The sequence below is a fragment of the Elephantulus edwardii genome, unplaced genomic scaffold, assembly GCF_000299155.1.
Source record: "Elephantulus edwardii isolate Elephantulus edwardi_28Jun2011 unplaced genomic scaffold, EleEdw1.0 scaffold00344, whole genome shotgun sequence".
NCBI classification, from domain to species: Eukaryota; Metazoa; Chordata; class Mammalia; order Macroscelidea; family Macroscelididae; genus Elephantulus; species Elephantulus edwardii.
Genome location: NW_006400094.1, coordinates 286,532 through 301,046, shown reverse-complemented (window position 1 = coordinate 301,046; position 14,515 = coordinate 286,532). Strand labels below are relative to the sequence as shown.

The window sequence follows — 14,515 nt, the reverse complement described above, 5'->3', positions numbered from 1 at the left end:
GGCTGGCAGCGTTTTTTTTTTTCCACTCTTTAACCGTAGTTTGCACAGGATTATCCAGGGATGCATTTAAATACATCCTTAAGTTTACTGTGAATCTTTCAGACGTGCTTTCTCCTGATGGGTGAGATAGTGCAACCTCTATCTATATTTAGGGGTGGGGTTTTTGCTGTATTTTTTTTCCTTGAACACGGAGTTTCTGAGCTATTGCAAATGGGAGCCTACGTATTTGTGCCACTGAAATGGACGAATGTTTTGGAAAATAAGAAAACCTAGTGGAACACAAAGCTAAGGGGTTGGATGGGAAGGAGATGGAGTTTTCACCAGGGACGGGTGGAGAAGATCACGTTTATGGTATTACGTAAAATCATGAGTCGCATGGAAACAAAACACAGACACATGTCAAAATTTTTAATTCAACGAGTGATTAGTGAGTGTTCAAGGAGGGCATCACAGCAAGGGTGGGCAGGGACCCTGAGGCATGTCTGCTGAAAAGACATAGGCTGGTCGGCTGGCCAAGGCCATCACCGCTGCACAGTGGACCCTCCTGTGACTGTCACTCAACGGCCGAGGCCCCGGGAGGGGGCACAGAGACAGAATGAAGGCCAAGCAATCACATAGTAAAAGGCAAGACCATCTCCAGCAAGGGGGCTGTGAGTCTGGGTCTGGTCAGGCCCACCTCGGGTTGTCAGCTGTATGGACACATCCTGAAGCAGAGAGTCGACGTCCTGCAAGGTAAGAGATAGCAGGTCTGAGGTAGAAGGCCCTCTCCGCTGCAGAGCAGGGAGGCAAGAGGGGGGGATGCATGTGCTCCTGTTCTGTGCACACCCCTGGGGAAGGTCTGGAGGCCAGAGGAGATGTCTAAAGAGATGCTCAGAGGGGTCTGACAGTTTGTGGTTTTGGAGGACCGGTTTCTCAGGTGCGTTCAAGACTGTCACAAACCATGTTGGCATCATGACCTTTTGCTTTATCAGCTGCTCCTACGGCCGGCTAAGACCACCCGCGAGGAGAAGTATGGGCCTGAATGTTAACCGTGGGTGTCACCTGGGTAAACATCGTCCTTTTCCAGGGAGCATTTAGAAAACGAAGGACCATCTGCCTGGCACAGGTAAATGCTCTGCGAGCACACACGTCTGTGTGATCATGGTGTCTGCGATCAGCCCAGCTGGAGTGGGCGCTGTGTTTCTGCCTTCACCGAGTTTTCTCTCAAGCGGGAAGGTACGGATTCCTGGAGCGTCTGAGAGCAGGCCATGTGTGCAGCTGGCCAGGAAGGCAACTCCCAGGAGGACAAGAGCCAGGAGGTGTGTTGATGAGGTCACAGGCGTCCCCGGTTGCAGAGACATGCGCAGGGCGGACGCCGGAGGCCCCTGGCCAGGTAACAGCTCACTCGTAGGGCGGCAGGCCAAAGAGCTCTGGCCGGAAGTCCTGCAGTGAGCTCAGCACCAGGGTGGCCTTCGCGGTCTGGGCAGGGCTCAGGTTGACATCTGGGACCATGACCACCTGCATCCCAGCTGCCAGGGCCGCCTCGACCCCATTGGGCGCATCTTCGAACACGAGGCACTGCGGGCGGGGACACAGAGAGAGAGAGAGAGAGATGCATCCCAGCTGCCAGGGCCGCCTCGACCCCATTGGGCGCATCTTCGAACACGAGGCACTGCGGGCGGGGACACAGAGAGAGAGAGAGAGAGAGAGAGAGAGGAAGATGATCTTTCATGTCAGAAGCCAATGAGGGCGGGCCTCGACCTTCCCCATCACGATCACAACCATCTGGGCTCAGGCACGAGCCCTCGGCCTCCCGGCCGACACAGCCACTTCCAGGCACCTGAGCGTTATACTCCTCTCTTTACCATTTCTTTCGCTCCATCATAAAAATCCACTTCATTGACCATGAAGCCCTCAACACGAGAGGAAATTGGTAAAGGAAGGGGGTGAGGTTAGCTTTTTTTTTAATTCACTGTTGTTTGAAAACAGAAAGGCCAAGGTGACTGAAAGGGACCACTTGTGCCCCAGCCCTTGGGAGGAGCCTGAGAGCTGCAGGGCTCATGCTAGTTTGCCACCCCTGCCCTGAACAGCCTGGCACTTTCCCTTCTCTCTCATTAAAAACGGTGAACCGTGTGCCAGGTGCAGTGTTCTGGAGCAAAGGAGGTTCTCGCTGGAGTCGGCAGGAGTCACACTGTCAGGGTGTGTGCTCCGGGATGCCCAGTAGTCTCAAAGCCAGCGCCTGTCTCTGTTTCTGCACCCTTTCCCTTTGTCTCTGTCGGGATGCCGGCAGTCTCAAAGCCAGTGCCTGTCTCTGCTTCTACACCCCTTCCCTTCATCTGTGTCTCATTTGAGCTGGTGGGCCGCCCTTGTGTACGGAGCTGGTGGCTGCCTTGTGCCATGCGCCCTTGCTCTCCATGGCTCTGGGGCGCAGTTCCTTCTGGGGTCATTGTTGCAGGGCTGTCCTCTCTGGGAGCTCACCACACCCTATCACTCAATATTAGTGCTGTCCTCCTTACAGGAGCCCAGTGGTCAGGAGTGTGACTGCACTGGGTAAGCCAGGCCATCTGGTACATGGTCACCATTGTCATACTGCATCCACACGGAACCCTGGACATCTGCACAGTGTTCATCCAGGTGCCACAGAAAGCTCTGGGAACCACCCTGCAGTGCACCCGACAGACATGTGCTCATACATCTGCTCCTGTGGTCAACAGGAGGAATTAAGAGCGTGTTAATGTTCCATTTTCCTCCACCAGAGGAAAACCGGTGAATAGAATCCTCTGCTTCCTGCCCTGAGAACAGAAGAAATAGATGGTGCCCGGCAATCACTGCTGAGCCTCTGAAATGAATCACAACACAAAGGGACAATCAGGGGAAACAAAACTCAACATGATAGAAATAAGATGAGGCTCACAGCTCTGCTAGGAAATGCTGAAACCCCTCAGTCTCTGGCCTTAGTCATCCAGTCAAGCCTCAGAATGAACTCAGCTCTGCGGTTCAACTTCTGGCCAAAGAAAAGAAAAACCTTATAGGGAGAGCACAGAGGAGAACAGTCCTTACACCAACCAACCTAACAGACAAAGTCAAAAGAGCAACATGAGAGCAAGGATCAAGCTCCAAGAAGGCAGGCATGGACACGAAAGGAGGAGGGGTGGAAAGGGGAATCACAGGGAGGGAGCAGGAGGGGTGCTGCTAAGGGACAGGGATTGCAACCAGTGTCAGAGGGAGATCTGATGGCCTAGTGTATAAAAAGCTGCACTGCTAATCCAAAGGCAAGCAGTTTGAAACCATGTGTGACAGAAAGATGGGCAATCTGCTCCCGTGTGGTTAACAGTCTCTGAAAACCCACTGGAGGGTCAGCTACGGGTTGGTTCCTCCTTGGCAGAAATGAGCTCTAAGCAAGGTCATGAAACAGTGTGTGTAAATTTCGTGAGTGAATGTATTCTGCGTTCACACACACATCAAGAGGAAAATTTCATGTTCTGGAATGAATCGCACAGTTGCTGTGAGAAGAGGTCTGTGCCTTCTTTGCAGGCTGGTCTGGCGGGCAGCGTGGTGATGGGGAACACCTCACTGACCCCAGCAGCCTCCAGGTTGATCCTGGAGTTTTCTTGCTTAGCAGTCAAGCATGATGCTAGTGTGTGCCACCCTGCAGCTGCCCTGAAAAGCAGACAGTGTGGGCCAGAGTCTAAGCGGGGACTTGAACTGGTAACAATGAGCATCATCGAGAGCATGACCTTTGTGTGGACGCCGACTCACAGTCACCCCATAGGAGATGGTCCAGGTGACCCCTGAGGTTTCCACAGCTGTCACTGTGACAGAAGCAGACTGAGTCATCTTTGGCCTGCGTGCAGCTCCTGGGTTTGGTAGACAGTTAGCAGCTGCTGCTCCCTACGGCTCCTACATAAGCTTATGCAAAACCAAGGCTCTGTATGTGTGCACAGAAGTCAGGACACACTGAGCAAGCGCTTTAGGGAAACCCATGCAAGACGGGCCCCTGGGCTTGGGCTCCTTTAACCCCAGGAACCTGACCAAACTCCTGCTTCAGGAGGTGCAACCCCGGGCAGTGTCTCCTGTAAGTGAGACCAGGTGTTTCCTCAGCCTCACACCTGAAAAAGACCATGTGCTGTCCCCCTGACCGCAGGCATCCACTCACCTCCTGTGCCTTACCTCTTCCTGGCTTGCAGAAAGTGCCCCTTGCCAACGGGAGGGCAGTGGGTGCCCTGCAAGCAGCAGCTGATAAGAACACAAGTGCAGACATTTCCAGCAGAACTGGGGGACAGGAAGTGAATAGACCAGTGGATGAAGATGTGACAGATGAGAAACCGGCATGAGAGTCTGCTAACAGTGCGGAGAGCAGGAGTGGGTGCGTGCAGGGGAGTGAGGTGAGGGGGCCCTGGGCTGACCCTCCACACAGTGGCCCTACGTGACATAAGGCACTGGCATCACACAACAACCCTGCCAAGGGGGAGACCGGTGAACTTCTCTCAGCTCCATGCAGTCCCCTTCTGCAATGTTCATTCTTGCTTTCCTTGAAGAAATGTAGGATTATAATAAGAAATGCCTTGTGAAACACCTATAGAGACACCGGAAGAGGCCTTTAGGGCTCTGATACAAGGCTTGCCTTGACATCACACACCGGGAGTGTCTCCAGAGCTGGGAGAAACAACTGCGTGACCATGGGAATGAAGTCTTGACAATGTGCCCTGGACCTCCACAGACCCCACAGAAGTCTTTCAAAGTTGCCTGAGTAGCAATCACAGATCCCAAGTCAGGGCTGTCCTAAGGGTAGACAGGAAGCCAGAACCATGTCGTCCTGTCCTCTGAGCTGCAGCTTTGTGCTTTCACAAATGAAGCGGGAAGAACTGTGTGTTCTATCCAGAGCCCGAAATCTCTCTGAAGTTTCTATGCGGCACGCCCAGCTTGGGAGCAGAGGCTCACCATGCCAGGCGGCTTCTGTTCCTCCTTAACTTCAAATAAAGATAAGACATTGTGTGTCAGCACCACCGTGTCACTTGCCCCACTCGATGAAACCAGAGGCCTCGGGTGTGTGGGCCCAGCACGCCCCACTTGCCCTTCACTGCCCAGGAACAAAGGATGCCACAGCCAAGCTAGCAGAGCCCGCTGGCATGGTGCTTAGGGAAGCTGAAGCTGGCAGTTAAAACCCGGCGGAAGCCAACACTGAAGCTGTGGGCATCTCAGCATCACCTCAGAAACCTGCCTCACGGTTGCGCTTGGCCTCCCAGTGTTCCTGCGGGTCCTTGGCTCTCAAGGGCAGTGGGCAGGCAGGGGCAGCCCATCTCCTAAGGTGTGGCCTGTATCGCCTTTCCTCTTAGAAGAGACACAGGACAGGAAAGCGAGCAGACAGGGAGGGACAGGCCGCCACCTGGCAAGAGGACCAACGGCAGGACGAGTTGCCCTGGCCACCCGACTGGGGAGACAGAGGCCAAGGCGAACGGAGGTCTCCCAGGGACACCAGGCCCATGGGGTGAAGGAGAGGCTTCCCCAGAGCGGATGCCAGGGATTTGGGAGTCAACTGTGAGCCACTCAGTTGCGGTGTGCTAAGCCTTTGTGATATTTCTGCTAAAGCAGCACTAGGTAACAGAGGCATCGTTTTGTCAAGTTCATTTCTAAGCGCAGCTGGGCTGAAGTCATCGTGAGGTGTTGGTCCCTGTAGCAAGGATCAAGCAAGGTCTTCTGATGGAGGGGCTGCTCATGGAGGAGCCCTGGGGGGCGCAGCACGTCGTGGGGCAAGGAGACGTCGGAAGGCACAGCACAGGCTCCTCTGGTAATCGGTCCAAGTCACCAACAGACGGGCATCGCGTCCATTCCGCCTCGACGCCCGTATGGTCGGGGACACAGCAGAGCTGCCCGCAGGGCTCCCCAGGTTCCCGTCTCAATGCGGGCTGACAGCCACACCTGCTGCCTTCGTCACGGCGGGCGAGTCTGAACCTCTCACCTTGCAGTTTGTAGGCAAGTGCCTTGTCCACAGGGTCAACCAGGGCTTCATCTTCCAAGTCCGAGGTTTTTTTCCAAATAGTGTCACTCACTAAAGTGGTTCTTACATGCGGCTAGGTCGGTGTGATACTCATGGGTCAAAGAGTCTATGGCATGTACCCTTCCCGCCCAAATTACAGTGATCGAGGAGTATCCCCCACGTGGTGAACGATGGATGGCCCTACATTACACTAGACGTCAAAGACTTCGCAGCATACCTAGCATGTCCTCAATAAATATGAGCGCTGATGCCTAGTTAAAAGTGAAAAGTAGGCGAGCTCTGGTGGCCTACTGGCAAGAAGGTGTACTGCAATCCCAGAGGTGCACGGTTCAAATCCACCAGATGCTCTGCTGGAGAAGGAGGAACAATCTCCTCCTTCACCAGTCAGATCTGATTTGATGATACAACACACACACAAAATAATAAAACAAAAATTTTAAAAAAGTGAAAAGTAAAGAATTAACTCCACTCTAATCACACGTGTGAACGGACACCCAGGCGGGCAGGGCCTGCGTTCTGTTGTCCATGGAAGTGCTGCGATCACCAGGAGCAGCTTCCGCGAAGCCTCCTCAACATGTCCAGGTGGGGGAAAGCTGAGACAAACACGCCCTCCCAACCAGCGGCCGATGTGACTGCCTGGTGTGCGCCAGCAGGCAGATGGAGAAGTTCCACCTGCCCAGGCCGCCAACTCAGCTCGCTGTTTAAAGGAAGCACTGGCGGGTCATTTGTAAGGAGCTTCAGGGGAAGAATTTCCCTGCTGACCTAAGAGGGTGGCAGGTCACACCCATGGGTGGCTGTGCCTCTGTGAAGGTGGACAGAGCTCTAGGAACCTGAAAGAGAGGATCTACTCCGTCCTACGGGGACCTTGGAGGTCAGAGCCGAGTGCCTGCCAGCAGGTCTAGCTCATAAAAAGGACGTCTAGCAGCTCAAAAAAAGGAAGCCCCTCCACGAGCTGGGCTGGCACAGAGGCTGCAGCGATGGTCTCGAGGCCGGCCGTCACTGTGGGCACCTGGGCGCGGGACTGGGCAGCAGCGGGCCCTTCTGCGACGTGAGCTGGAACTGACATGACCGCATGTACCAAGTGCATCCAAGAATAAAAAATTAGGTATCCTTTTAAAGAATGCAATGAGACACCGATATGTCTGTTTACAACATTAAGGAGTATTAGAAACGATATTGCTGCTGCTATGAACTAAGTGGAACCCCACTCACAGCTGATCTCCCAGCAGGTTTTCAGGGCCTGTAAGTTGCATGGGAGAAGTCTGCACCTTTCACTCCCTCGGAGCACTGGGGTCTTCAAAGTCCTAGCTTACGGCATAAAACAGGCTTGCACATCTAGCCAGGAATGTACAAGCAGGAGAAGATAAAATTTATGGATGGGACCTTGTAAATACTAAGTGTGCATCAAAAACCTTGTCTCCAATAGAGAGAAAAGGAAAGCCACAGGCCAGGGAAAAACATCTAAGAGACAAAGTGGGACCAAGATTAGAACGCCTAGTCGATGGTATAAAAAGAGACTGCCAAATACAGCCTTAAATGCACAATGTGGAAAGGATACAACTGATGAATGGGACCTCCTAAAGTTAAAATCTCTGTGATCATCAAAAACTTGTTCCAACAGGGTGAAAGAAAACCTACTGACTGGGAACAAACATTTGGCAACACCATCTCTGATAAGGGTCTCATGGTGTTTACAGAATACTACAGGGCCTCCATGAGAAAATGACTGAGAACCCAAGTAAAAAAATGGTAAAAAGACACACAAAGACTTTTCACAGAGGAAGACATTTGCATGGCCAGCAGACACATGAATAAATGCTCAAAATCACTGGCAATAAGAGAGATGCAAATCAAAAACACAATGAGATACCATCTCACCCCAGGAGCAGTGCCAAAGTTTAACAGGATAACAAATAATAAATGTTGGAGAGGATGTGGAGAGATGGGCACTCTAATACACTGTTGGTGGAATGGTTACATGATACAACTACTCAGGAAGGCAGTTTGGCATTTTCCTCAAAAAAGCTGAACACAGAAATCCTATATGACCCAGCTGTATCATTGTTAGGAAGATGCCCTGAGGAAAATAGAAGTGAGACACAGAGACTTGCACACTGATGTTCATACCAGCATTATCCACAATAGCAAGAAAATGGAAAACAACCCAAATGTCCATCAATATACACCTGAATTAAGAAACCGTGTGGCATTCACACAATGAAACTCTCTGCAGGAACACTGAAATTCTATTCGGGAACAATGGTGTCATAAAATACTACATGACATGGGTGAGTCTGCAGAGCACTATGCTGAATGAACTCAGGCTCATAAAGACAAATACTGCATAAAACCATTATTGTCAAAATAGAAGAAGAAGTACTAAGATGTGGAAAACAGGAAGAGTGGTGGTAAACACTAGGTAGGGTAACAGAGTTTAGTATTTGGATGCGAGTCGGGGTGAAAGAATAGGAAAGATTCAGTAGAGACTGAAAAGACAGAGTCATTGTAGGCTTGGGTCAATGGTACTTCATGATATAAAATACAAGATATTTGAATGAGTCGAAGAAACACCCCGCAAATCAAAGACTGTATAAAAGACAAGGTATATTCTGAAGCTGCATCTGATCTGCTTTGGACATGTTGCAAGGAGGGACCGGTCCTTGGAGAAGGACGTCATGCTTGGGAGGGTGGAGGGACAGCGCAGCAGAGGAAGACCCTCGACGAGATGGATAGATTTAGTGACAGGGGTAATGGGTGTCGGAGACAATAATGTTCGCTCTGGACAGAGCAGACTTTAGGGCTGCTGTAGGCAGGGTTGCTATGAGTTGCAGATGACTTGACAGCACATAACAATAAACGTGAATTAAATACAATGTAGACTAATTTCTATATATAAACCAATAGAAAACAACCACAAAATGATTTTTAGTAATATTTTGTGTTTAATCCTTACAGGAAATAGATGTGGACTGCACAAACTGATTTAATAAAAAAGACATTTCAGTTAAAACAAACCAAAAAATCCACCTTTTGCTGAGTGAACAAACTCAGGTGCCCAAGGACAAATACTGCCTAAGACCATTCCTGTAAAAACAGGAATAAAAACAGGGATAACCGGTAAGATGTGTATGTATGGCTTTCCAAAGCAGGAAGGGGAAGAGGTAGGAGGGTTAAGGGTGGGAAGTGGGGAAATCATGGGGTTGTAGAGTTTGGTGGGTGGAGGGAGGAGGTGAAGGAATTAGGAAAGATCCAGTGAGGAATCTGAAAAGACAGGGTAATAGCGAGCATAGATCATGGTGACTGATTTTATAAGACACAATATATGAGAACAACTGTAAGAAATAAAAGTTGAATGGAAAAAAGTTATCTTAATTTTTTTTTTAAAAATCTCCACCTCTGACTTAAGAAAAGAAGAAGTGCTGATGAAGTAAGAAGACCTGGCAGTTCCCTGGTCCCAGCTCTAAAGAGGAGGACCTGCAAGGAACACGCCTGAAGCAGATGTGTCTGCAGGGCCCCTTTCACTGGCTGTCCTTGGCCATCTCCTGATTGCTGTCCAGGCGTTACTGAGACCCCTCAGAGCTCTGTTCTGCTTTTGTCCTTTCTCAACTTGAAGTACAAGGACAAGAACACGTGGCACCCAGTGGTTTCCAGCCTCGAGTTCCCACGCGTATGAGGGGATAACTAGACCCTCACGGAGTATTCAGGGGCGGCTTTGTCCGACGCAGACAGCCAGGCTTTTCTTCTGAAGTGCCGCTGGGTGGACTTCAACCTGCCACCTTTCTGCTACTGGCTGAGTGCTCAACTTTTTGCAGCCCTGGGAGGCTAGAGGACAGTGCTAAGCCAAATTCCCGTCTCTGGGGGAAGTGCTCCGAAGGCCCTGGACGCAGAACCAGGATGTCCAGGGAAGAGAAGAGATGAAGCAGACAGACTGGCCTCTTTCTGTCCCATCTCGTGCTCTCTGATCTCGGGACACAATGCAGAAAGCTCCGTGCAGCTTTTTTCCTCCATGTGTCCCCACCAACCCTGGGGTCCCAGCAAAGGAAGCTCCCAGGTCATCTTGCCACAGGATGGTGTAGATCGGCCTGTATCCCAGGCATAAAGGCCTGACCACTGCTTACTGAAAACAACCAAGGGGCAGCACACATGGCCCCAACTCCCCTGTTCCTGAAAAACTGTGGGCTGGGCAGTGAGTCGTACTCAAGAGTGTCCCCACCTCCTAAAACGTGTCACATCAATCCTCATCCCTCTACCTGGGGCAACCCTCTCGTTCAGGAAGGGCTTTCCTCGGCTGTGTTCGTGAGGCAGTATGTGCGTGTAGGACACTGAAGTCCGCTTTGCAATACAAGAAGAGTTGTAGGAGCAAAGCCAGCGAGCAGAGGCTGAGGGAGACGTCACAGCACGGCAAGATGTCCATGGAACCAGATCACATGAGATGGACAGAGAGGAGGCGGCCTGCCCTCTGGGCTGACCGTGGGAGAGGGGGCCTTCTGTGGAACCGGGCCCCATGAACGCAGGCTTCCCACCTTCCAGACCCCAAGAAAGAAGAGAGCTGCCCTTAGAGACATCCACTCGCGATGGTTCTATGAGATCAGCACAAGAGGATTAGGACGGGGGACGTTCTGCAAGACGCATCCTTTCTCACACATGTCTGTGTATTCCGGAAGACCCTCGCCGGACCCCCTGGCCTGGTATCATCGGTCACACGAGCCCCTGGATCACACCCTTCCTTAGGTAGAGCCAGAAGTTATGCGTCAGTGATGGAGTAAAGTCTGCGACATTGGGATGTGAAAGTACGTGCGACGGTTCCAGTATACCTAATCACAGGCAGGTGCTGCTTTGCAAGCCCTGTCAGTAATATGATTAGTCTTGTTATTACTGTATTATTGTATCTGACTGCAACTGCATGGGTTGTGTGGTTTCCTGTGTACCATGTGCTACAGAAATTAGCTGACTGGCAGGTGTTAACAACACACAGCCTGCTTCTAACTCTTCGCACGCATAACCAGCACAGGGACAGGCCTAGGGACAGATCTTGTGCCTGCATGATCCGGGCCCCACAGGGACACCGCTGTGGACATCAGCATGGCCTTCCATGTGGGTTTCCACCAGGCCCTTCCCCTTCTGGTGCCCACAATCTGAGAGGCCTTCCCAAGAGCCCGGATGAGAGCTGGGCCTGTGACCTCAGCCTGCCTCTGGAACCCCATACAGGTGGGCCCCCTGATGCTGTGCCCGGTGTGGGGTGAGTGCAATGAAAACTGACCTGGTCCGCGGGGGGTGGCGGAGAGAACCGTCGGGCACAGGCCAGGAAGATGTCAGGGCTGGGTTTGCCACTCTTCACCTCGGGGTCATCGCCCAGCACCACGTGGTGGAAGAGGCCAAAGAAGTCCCGGTGCCGCCGTGTCTTGTCCTCAAAGGACGCCGTCCCAGAGCTGGTGGCCACGGCACATGGGATGTTGTGCTTCTGCAGGTGGCGGATCAGCTTCTCCACACCTGGGAGTGGGAGGAAGGGGAGGGAGACGGTGAGGGAAGGTGGGCCAGTCAGTGCCCGGAGACCAGGCCCTCCTGGAACGCAAGTCCCGGCTAACTCCCCGAGAGCCTCAGCTTAGGTGGGGTCCCCACTTTGACAGTATACGCTGGGAAGGAAAACAGTCCCCTGCAAGCAGATCTGGGCTTCGTGGAGCCCTGCACAGACACGATGCTCGAGCATGGGGCCAGGGAATGACAAGAGTGGGCACAAGCCTGGGCCTCCACCTGGAATCTGGGGAAGGGAGTAGGTCGCAGACACAGACAGCAGAGGAGGGCAAATCACAAGCTGTGCCCCCTGCTCAGCTGACCCCAGAAGTGGAGCAGTAACTACGGAGAGAAGAGAGCAGACACTGACCGATTCATGCTGGAGAGGGCCGTGGGGCCCAGCTAGACAGCAACGCACACACTGTCAGGCCAGCACCCAGCTCTGTCACTTCCTGGAAGGATCCACACTGGCCTGCACATCCCTTAACATCTTCCTGCAGTTCAAAGTGGTGGGGATGACAGGCATCCCCTCTGTACCCCACCCCCGCACCGTGCAAACACCTGCCCTGTGTGTCCCTTGCCCCAGGTACTCCCTGCCCCCGGGAACACCCTACACATTTGGCACTCTTCCTGAACTATGTACGTAACCCCACCCCCCAGCACCAGGCGCTCCACAGGCAAGGGCAGCCACACTGGAAATGCCACAGAATCCCGGAGATCCCTTTCTTTCAGGCTTTCGGGGTTTGAGCTAAGAAAGCTGACAGCCAGGCAATCCTTCAGAGGCGCCTCTGGAAAGATAAGACCTGTTTACGCACAAACCTGGGGACCCGAAGGCTGGCCAGTCGGGCTTACCAGCTAGCTGCCCTGCAGCAGAAAGACAAGGCAGTCTCCTTCCCCTGGGAAGCCTAGAAAACCAATTTCTCTGGTCCTGTTCTTTGGGGGATGTTGTTAGGGGAGGCCAGTTCCTGGACGGCACCGCAGTAAAGCAGTGGGTCAGAAAAAGATGGGAAGACCATCAAGGAGTTGGGCTGACAGAGGCCCTGCAACAGCGGACTTGTGCACGCACAGTAGGGAATGTGCACCCGAGCAGGGCTTCGATCTGTCTTACACGGGCACTCAGAGTCAGAGGTGGGCCCTCGGCACCCAGCGATAACCACCTCAGATTGCTAGGAGCCTGTGGGTTTCCAGGTGGACCCAAACTCCCAGTGTCCGGTGCGCAGTGGAGGCACTGACTGTTCTGCTGTGCAGGGAGTGGGGGCTCTGATGAGGAAAGCAGTAACACCACATGGAACGAAGAAGACACAGACCACAGGGGCCCATCTGACATGGTATTTACAGGGGTCCAGTGAGTGCTGCTGTTTCAGTAATCACGACAGATAATGCCCTACTTTGTCAAATGCTATTAAAGAGAAGTCCAACACAGTCATTATTTTTCATGACCTAAAGCCATACAGAAATAATCTTATTTCTATTATTAATACTCTTATTTTAATGATTACATGTGATAATGCCTGTACTTAGCCAAAAAAGACCGAGGGCATTTTTCCAATACTTGAAAGTCATTCAGAAATAATCACATTATTTCTATGCTCACTAACATGCTTGTTTTACTAATTACATGTGGCAATTCCCCTAGTGTGTCAACAAAAGACTAACAGATTGTTGTTGTTAGGTGCCGTGGAGTCACATAACACACAGTGGCGCTATGCACAAGAGCAAAGCAACCTTGTTCCATTCTGAGCCAATGCCATTGTTTCTGCTCCATCCTGGCCCAATGTCATTGTCTCTGACACACATCTGTCCTCATTACTCTGGTCACTGAGTCAATCCATCTCATCCAGGGTCTTCCTATCTTCTACTCTTCCAAGCCATGATGTCTTTCTCCAAGGAATTGTCCCTCCTGGCAACAAGCCCAAAGTATGTGAGATGGAGCTTCAAAATCCTTGATTCCAAGGAGCAGCCAGGTTTCACCCGCTCCTGGATAGACCTGTTTGTTCTCGTAGCAGTCCACAGTATGTTCAATATTCTTCTCCACACCACAACTCCAAGGCACCAATTCTTCTTCTGTCATCCCTAGTCATTGTCCAGCTCTCTGATGCATAAGCAAGTCATTTTAAAGACAATGGCCTGGATCTGGCGAACCTTAGTCTCCAGGAGGACACTGTCATTTTTCAGTTTTTAACATTAGTTGACAAGGCAACAGATATTTGGGGTGGGGGGGGTACTAAACAGCTTAGAGGCACGACATGGATCAGAGTTTGCAAATAAGGTGTGGACAGATCTCATGTGTGAGGTAGAAACAGGCAACCCCTTTTTGGAGAAGGAAACAGGACCCACATGGTGAAATTCACCACCTCTGGAAACCAATCAAACATCATCACAGCTGCAAAAAAGCAGAGAAGACTCACTCCAGACCGGAAAAAAAGAAACAAGACACAGAAGTGACCACGAGGAGGTAGGCTCACGGATCTGATGCCTCTCTTATAAATAGCAAGCTCAAAGTCATTCTAAACCAAGCATGTTATTTCTCGTGTGGTTAATACTTTCTTAGCCCAAGGTAGAGACTCCCAAAGAAAAACAAAATAGAACAAAACCACAAAAGCCGAGACCCAGCAGATGCAAGACATCTACTTTAACATAAATACACACACAAGGTACAAATAAGGGCTTGAGAACCTACTACTGCACAATTCCTCCTCGGAAGAAAAAGTGTGGAAGGCACTGCCAATCGTAAACAACTGGACACTGAATAATGAGCCACTAACATTAGGGATAAATGGAGATATTTAAGCAATAAATGGTCAACTTGTCTATAAGACAAAAGAATTCTCAATAGGTACACATCAAAATGCATAGAAGTTAAACCAAAAGAAGAAAGAAATAGACAATTCAGACAGAGATTTCCAAATTGTCTCCCGTAATTCATAGCACACATAGACAGAAAAATAAGAATAGAGATGACGTCAGAGACATGTTCGAGGATTAATGGATGAATCCAGTAAGGGGGTGGGGGGCAATGACAACACG

The 14,515-nt window shown here is 51.2% G+C and overlaps 1 protein-coding gene across 1 annotated transcript in view; it reads right to left on the bottom strand.

The window, feature by feature from the left end:
- Positions 1–1,380: 1,380 nt before the first annotated feature.
- Positions 1,381–14,515, bottom strand: part of HDHD1 (haloacid dehalogenase-like hydrolase domain containing 1) — a 49,279-nt gene continuing 36,144 nt past the window's right edge. Inside the window, exons 3-4 of the mRNA XM_006901776.1 lie at positions 11,238–11,467; positions 1,381–1,557 (exon numbers count right to left, since the gene is read on the bottom strand). Coding sequence (XP_006901838.1) covers positions 1,381–1,557; positions 11,238–11,467 — 407 coding nt within the window. The remainder of the gene's footprint in view (positions 1,558–11,237; positions 11,468–14,515) is intronic.